At 41.5% G+C, this 7,550-nt stretch overlaps 1 protein-coding gene across 1 annotated transcript; it reads left to right on the forward strand.

The window, feature by feature from the left end:
• Positions 1-3,888: 3,888 nt before the first annotated feature.
• Positions 3,889-7,158, forward strand: UBQLN2 (ubiquilin 2). Its single transcript, XM_027096832.1, has one exon. It carries the CDS (start codon positions 4,169-4,171, stop codon positions 6,041-6,043), a length of 1,875 nt encoding a protein of 624 aa, XP_026952633.1. The 5' UTR covers positions 3,889-4,168; the 3' UTR covers positions 6,044-7,158.
• The last annotated feature ends 392 nt before the right edge of the window (positions 7,159-7,550 follow it).

The raw sequence follows: 7,550 nt of genomic DNA on the forward strand, positions 1-7,550 counted from the left end.
ATTCCAGGGATCTAATGTACAGCATGGTGATTATAGTTAATAATGCTGTATTGTATACTTGAAAGTTGCTAAGAGAATAGAGCTTAAATGTTCTCACCACAGAAAAGAAAAGGCCATTATGTGACCTGACAATGCTGCAATGGTAATCATTTTTCAATATATATGTATATCAAATCAATGGGCTGTACACCTTAAATTTACACAGTGTTATATGTCAACCATATCTCAATAAATCTGGGGTGGAGAGAGAAAACAATGGCCAAAATAACACTAAATCTCTATCTACTGAGCCCAAACTGTGGTCTTCCTCCACCACCCATGGGGAGACCTCTTTGACAAAGTCTTTCAGTTTCTCATAAATTACCCTCTATGGTAGAACTCAGGATGATTGCTATTTATTGTTTTTTTAAATTTATTTATTCATTTATTTCTTTTTGGCTGTGTTGGGTATTCGTTGCTTCGTGTGGGCTTTCTCTAGTTGTGGTGAGCAGGGGCTTCTCTTGTTGTGGAGCACGGGCTCTAGGTGTGTGGAATTCAGTAGTTGTGGCGCACGGGCTTAGTTGCTCCATGGCATGTGGGATGTTCCTGTAGCAGGGATTGAACCCATGTCCCCTGCATTGGCAGGTGGATTCTTAACCATTGCACCACCAGGGATAAAGAGCTTACAGAAGGAAAAGAAATGTGTTTTTAGGAGAATTCAGGAAGAGGATGAGTGTGTTTTACCCGTGCTGTGTTCCTTGTAAGAGAATCACATAGTTATAATGTTTATCTATTTGACTTGTTCTTCAAAGACCTTCTTAGATTTTCTTAGCAAATTTCATTTTTTGAGTCTGTTAATTCATTAATGTTCGACTTTTATCATTTTGTAGCCATCACCCTGCTTTCCTCTTTTTTTCTGTTGTCCTCTTTATTTGAATGCCTAATTAATTTTTTCTCTCTCTATTCTTCGGTATTTAAGATCTTTGAGTGTATAAATTTGACTCTGAGCTCATTCACATAGTTAAATCAAATACCGCTAAATTGAAGCTTGATAAGAATGCAGATTCCTGAGCACCACTTATATTTTGGTAAGTTTGGAGTGGGGTCTAGAAATCCGTTTTTTTTTTTGTTTTTTTGTTTTTGTTTTTTTTTTTTGTATGCGGTCCTCTCACTATTGTGGCCTCTCCCGTTGCGGAGCACAGGCTTCGGACGCGCAGGCTCAGCGGCCATGGCTCACGGGCCCAGCTGCTCCGCGGCATGTGGGATCTTCCTGGACTGGGGCACGAACCCGTGTTCTCTGCATCGGCAGGCGGACTCTCAACCACTGCGCCACCAGGGAAGCCCAAGAAATCCGTATTTTTGAATGAGATCCTCAGATCACATATAGGGAAATCCCATCATAATTATGAATGTTTATGTTCTCATTATCATTATTTTTCTAAATTCACTCTAATAAGAACTTTGACTTGCACTTTGTCCCAAAAGTGTTTAATTCTGTTTTAATTTTCAAGTGGTTGAGTTTTTCATTCACAGTTTCATTATTAATATCTAGTTTTGTTCTATTGAGATCAAGGAAGATGGCCTGTGATACTTTCTTAATTTTTTCTTTTTTGAGAAAATTAAAAATCTAAAAAAAATATAAAATAGTATTATAACAAATACTCATATCCCTACCACCTAGAATTAACTCTTGCTATTTTGCCATATTCGCTTCCATTTAAAAGAGGAAATATATTTTTAGAGATTTAATTAAATTTCCTTTTAATTACTGTCCTCTGTCCTATTTCATTTCCTCTTCCTCATGGGTGCAAATTTGCTATGAATCATTCTAGTATATTTTCAATAGCTTCACATACATATGAATGCATCTATAAACACCATAGAGTGTTTTGCTAATTAATTAGGTTTTTGAGATCTATATATATAAATATATTTAGATATAGTTCATTCCTTTTATCTTCTGTATTCTAATAATCACATTAATCACACTCTATTAATCCATCCCCCTATTGAGAGACATCATATACCTATATTTTTTTCTTATCTTGAGATTTACTAAAGCATTTGTGGCCTAAATGTTATTAAATGTCGGCTGGATACTAGGGGGAAAAGGTACTTTTATGCATGGTATAAACCAGAATTAGAAATTTATACATAAATTTGAAATTTATTCTATTATTCAAGGGCTAGATCTTTATTTCTCCTACTTAATCTGTAACTAAATTAGATACATGTGTTAATAGCTGCCACTACTATTGTGTGCCTGTCAATTTCTACCTATAATTTCTCACCAAAATATCTTCTCATTTTTAAAAATTGTAAACGCAGTGCATACTTATAAAAGCCATCAGAAAATTTTTAATTTTATTTTAAAAAAAAGGAACAAGGGACTTTCCTGTTGGCACAGTGGTTAAGAATCTGCCTGCCAATGCAGGGGACATGGGTTCGATCCCTGGTCTGGGAAGATTCCATGTGCTGAGGAGCAACTAAGCCCTGTGCCACAACTACTGAGCCTGCGCTCTAGAGCCTGCATGCCACAACTACTGAGCTGCGTGCCACAACTACTGAAGCCCGTGTGCCTAGAGCCTGTGCTTCACAACAAGAGAAGCCACTGCAATGAGAAGCCCGTGCACCACAACAAAGAGTAGCCCCCGCTCGCCACAACTAGAGAAAGCCCTTGTGCAGCAACGAAGACCCAATTCAGCAAAAAAAAAAAAAAAGGAACAGTTATTCATAATTTTAGCACCAAGTACTAACCACCATTAACATACTTGTGTATAGTGTTCCAGGTTTCTTTTTATACATACACATACATTGTCTTTAAGGACAGTTTACACATACAAACTGTTTATAAAATATAGTTTTAACATAAAAATATACTTACTGTATTTTTTGGTATTGAAACATGTGATTGTATAATTTCTAACTGTACGGAAATATATAAAACTGAAAATACTCTGTAATTTCCCTGTAACTACCATTTATTTCATGTACACTTTTTATCATACAAATTAACTACCTGTTTCTTAAACAGTGAATATTATTTTTTGTATGGTAATATCATAATATATCTGACCAATCCTGTGTAAAGAGACACTGATTATCTTTTAAAATAATTTTTTAAATGCTGCAGTGCATGTACATTTTATACATATGTATTTTTGTGTCCTTATCCAATTATTTTCATAGGTGAGGTCTCTAAATGAGGCATTTCCAAATAAAGGTGGAAATATTTAAAATGTTAAAATTGCCTTAAGATAACAACTTACACTTCAATTGGCATGACAGTTCATTTTCTCAGCTCTCTCAATGATAAGGTTTATTATTATTTTTCATCTTTGCCAATATAAGACAGAAGAAGAATCTCATTGTTTTAATTTGAAATTCTTTGATTACTCGTGAGCTTAATCATCCTTTTATATGCCCATTGGCCATTTGCACTTCTTTTGTAAAATGCAGGCTCTTGCCTAGTCCTCTTCCCTTCCCCCAAGGGGGGTGTTCATCTTTTCCTTTTTGCTTTGTCAGAGTTCTTTGGTTCTCATTTTTGATCTTTTACTTCGGGTCGGTTTGATTCAGGCTTTCATCTTTTCACTTCACTGCCTGATGGAATATATATATATATTCTCCATTAGTCTTTAATGTCCTTTATAGAAGCTGGCTCCCTTTCCTCTCTTCCTCCTTCCTTCCCTCTCTTTTCTCTTGTCTCCTGTTGTCCCTTTGTTTCTTTCTCTCTGTTTCTCTCTCTCTTCCTCATCTTTTTTGTTTTTTTTCCGGTACATAAGTTTTTAATTTTGACCGAGTCGACTCTATCATCCTGGGCCTGGCGCCGCGTCAGCAGAGGGGGGCGGGGAGGCGAGCGCGGAACTGGGGGAAGGGAAGGGGCGGGGAGGAGCGGGCGGAGCAGCTGCGCGAGCTGCTGGGAGACCGCGCGGTGGGATCACACGGCGGCGGCGGCGGCCCACAGACCTGAGCGGCGAGACCTCGGCCCGCGGCCTACTCGGAGCCCTCTCTCCACCGGAGGACCAGGGATCCGCAGTCTTCAACACAGAGGTACCGTGCTCCGCGCTCCCCGCCCAGCCCGGCCCAGCCTGCTGCGGCGGTGCCTCCTTCCTTCCTTCTTCCCTCGCTCTCTCTCTCGCCCGCCCGCCCGCCCGCGCCTTCCCTGTCTGCCTGCGTCACTGCGGCCGCCATGGCTGAGAACGGCGAGAGCAGCGGCCCCCCGCGCCCCTCCCGCGGCTCTGCTGCGGCCCAAAGCCCTGCCTCTGCCCCGGCGGAGCCCAAAATTATCAAAGTCACTGTGAAGACCCCCAAAGAGAAAGAGGAGTTCGCAGTGCCCGAGAACAGCTCAGTCCAGCAGTTTAAGGAAGCGATTTCGAAACGCTTCAAATCCCAAACGGATCAGCTAGTGCTGATTTTTGCCGGAAAAATCTTAAAAGATCAAGATACCTTGATTCAGCATGGCATCCATGATGGACTGACTGTTCATCTTGTCATCAAAAGCCAGAACCGACCTCAGGGCCAGTCCACCCAGCCTAGTAATGCCGCGGGAACTAATACTACCACCGCGTCGACTCCCAGGAGTAACTCCACACCTATTTCCACAAATAGCAACCCGTTTGGGTTGGGGAGCCTGGGAGGACTTGCAGGCCTTAGCAGCCTGGGCTTGAGCTCGACCAACTTCTCTGAGCTCCAGAACCAGATGCAGCAGCAGCTCCTGTCCAGCCCTGAGATGATGATCCAAATCATGGAAAATCCCTTTGTTCAGAGCATGCTTTCGAATCCTGATCTGATGAGGCAGCTCATTATGGCCAATCCACAGATGCAACAATTGATTCAGAGAAACCCAGAAATCAGTCACCTGCTCAACAACCCAGATATAATGAGGCAGACCCTCGAAATCGCCAGGAATCCAGCTATGATGCAAGAAATGATGAGAAATCAAGACCTGGCTCTCAGCAATCTTGAAAGCATCCCAGGTGGCTACAATGCTTTACGGCGCATGTACACTGACATTCAAGAACCCATGCTAAATGCCGCACAAGAGCAGTTTGGGGGTAATCCGTTTGCCTCGGTGGGGAGCAGTTCCTCCTCTGGGGAAGGTACGCAGCCTTCCCGCACAGAAAATCGCGATCCACTACCCAATCCGTGGGCGCCACCACCGGCTACCCAGAGTTCTGCGACCACCAGCACAACAACGAGCAGTGGCAGTGGATCTGGCACTAGCTCTAGCAGTGCTACGGGGAACACAGTGGCTGCAGCTAATTATGTTGCCAGCATCTTCAGCACCCCAGGAATGCAGAGCTTGCTGCAACAGATAACTGAAAACCCCCAGCTGATCCAGAATATGCTGTCTGCACCCTATATGAGAAGCATGATGCAGTCGCTGACCCAGAATCCAGATTTGGCTGCACAGATGATGCTGAATAGCCCTGTGTTTACTGCAAATCCTCAGCTGCAGGAGCAGATGCGTCCACAGCTCCCTGCTTTCCTGCAGCAGATGCAGAATCCAGACACACTCTCAGCCATGTCAAACCCAAGAGCAATGCAGGCTTTAATGCAGATCCAGCAGGGGCTACAGACATTAGCCACTGAAGCACCTGGCCTCATTCCAAGCTTCACTCCAGGTGTGGGGGTGGGGGTGCTGGGAACAGCTATAGGCCCTGTAGGCCCAGTCACACCCATAGGCCCCATTGGCCCCATAGTCCCGTTTACTCCCATAGGCCCCATTGGACCCATAGGACCCACTGGCCCTGCAGGTCCCCCTGGCTCCACTGGCTCAGGCGCCCCCCCTGGGCCCCCTGTATCTAGCTCTGCACCCAGTGAAACTACGAGCCCAACATCGGAATCTGGACCCAACCAGCAGTTCATTCAGCAAATGGTGCAGGCTCTGGCTGGAGCAAATCCTCCGCAGCTGCCGAATCCAGAAGTCAGATTTCAACAACAACTGGAACAGCTCAACGCAATGGGGTTCTTAAACCGGGAAGCAAACTTGCAGGCTCTAATAGCAACAGGAGGCGACATCAATGCAGCCATTGAGAGGCTGCTGGGTTCCCAGCCATCATAATTACATTTCTGTACCTTGAAAAAATGTATCTTATTTTTGATAATGGCTCTTAAATCTTTAAACACACATAATTGTACTTTACTTTCACTTTGATTCTTTTAAATCTGTCTAGTTATAAATTTAATATGCATTTTAAGGTGGAGTCCTTTCCTCCCTCTTTGTTTCCTCCCTCCCTCCCTTCCTTCCTTCCTTCCTTCCTTCCTTCCTTCCTTCTCTGTTTTGAATGGTGGGAATCAATGCCATTTCACTCAAAGGTGTTGCATGCAAACACTTCTGCTTTTATTGTGATTTTTGGAAACAGGTATCAACCTTTACAGTTGGGTGAACAAGTTTTGTCCTACAGATGTCCAATTTATTTGCATTTTAAACATTATCCTATGATAGTAATTAAATGTAGAATGAAAATATTAAAAACATAAATTAATTGAAGCTCTAATTTGTGGTACAATATTGCTTATTGTGACTTTGGCATGTATTTTTGCTAGCAAAATGCTGTAAGATTTATACCATTTGATCTTTTTTGCTATATTTATACACAGTACAGTAAGCACAATTGGAACTGTACATCTAGAAATATTACAACAGAATCTCTGAGCAGAATATGTATAACCAAAATGAGAAAGGATATAAGAAATATTTCTGGAGCTCGGTATATCTCACAATTTTGTAGAATCTTACAGCATCTTTGATAAACTTCTCAGTGGAAATGTTGGCTAGGCAAGTTCAGTTAAAATATAGTAGAAATGTTTATCCTGGTATCTCTACGTATACATTTAATTGTACAGAAAACTTACAGTGTGACATTGTGTCAACATTTGCAAATTGATTGTATATGATCTTAATCTTAGTGCAGCCTGAAGGATCAGTATAGTAATGCCAGGAAAGTGCTTTTTTTAAGACTTCCTTCTCAGCTTCTCCCATAAAGAGACCCTAATACGCATTTTGATTTGTAATTGGAAATGTAACTTTCACTGAAAATGTCATGTGACGTTTGCATTACTTTTAACTGCTGTGTATAAAGGAAACTGTATCTTTTGACTCTATCAGTTATTTCTCTTGTGCACAGGGAAAAATGCATTAAAAATGACTAAAAAAATAAAAAAATTTAAAATGGATAAATCTTTTCCTTTTTGCCTTCTGGCCCTAGGATCATGTTTAGAAGGATTGCCAACCCCAAGATTATATAAATCTTATCCTGTATTTCTCTAATTTTGATGGTTTTGTTTTTGAAAAAAAGTTCCTTTGCCCTGTCTGGAATTATTTTGATGTATAGATTTAGGTATTCTAACTTTTTTTTCCCCCCGAAGGGTAGACAGTTGTTACCCGGTTTTTATCTCGTTGTCCTCATGCCCCCCTCCATTTGAAATGTCATACATATATATACTTTATTCTGTGTTTGAATTCTCTTTAGTACCACTGAACATTGTAGCCCCAGTACACCAGCCTGTAGTTATTGAGTTAGAAATGACTTCATATCTCTTAGGGTAAGTCCTCCTTTTGATCTTTT

This window comes from Aethalodelphis obliquidens, unplaced genomic scaffold (genome assembly GCF_003676395.1).
Source record: "Aethalodelphis obliquidens isolate GAN/ISIS:26980383/991018 unplaced genomic scaffold, ASM367639v1 scaffold108, whole genome shotgun sequence".
NCBI classification, from domain to species: domain Eukaryota; kingdom Metazoa; phylum Chordata; class Mammalia; order Artiodactyla; family Delphinidae; genus Aethalodelphis; species Aethalodelphis obliquidens.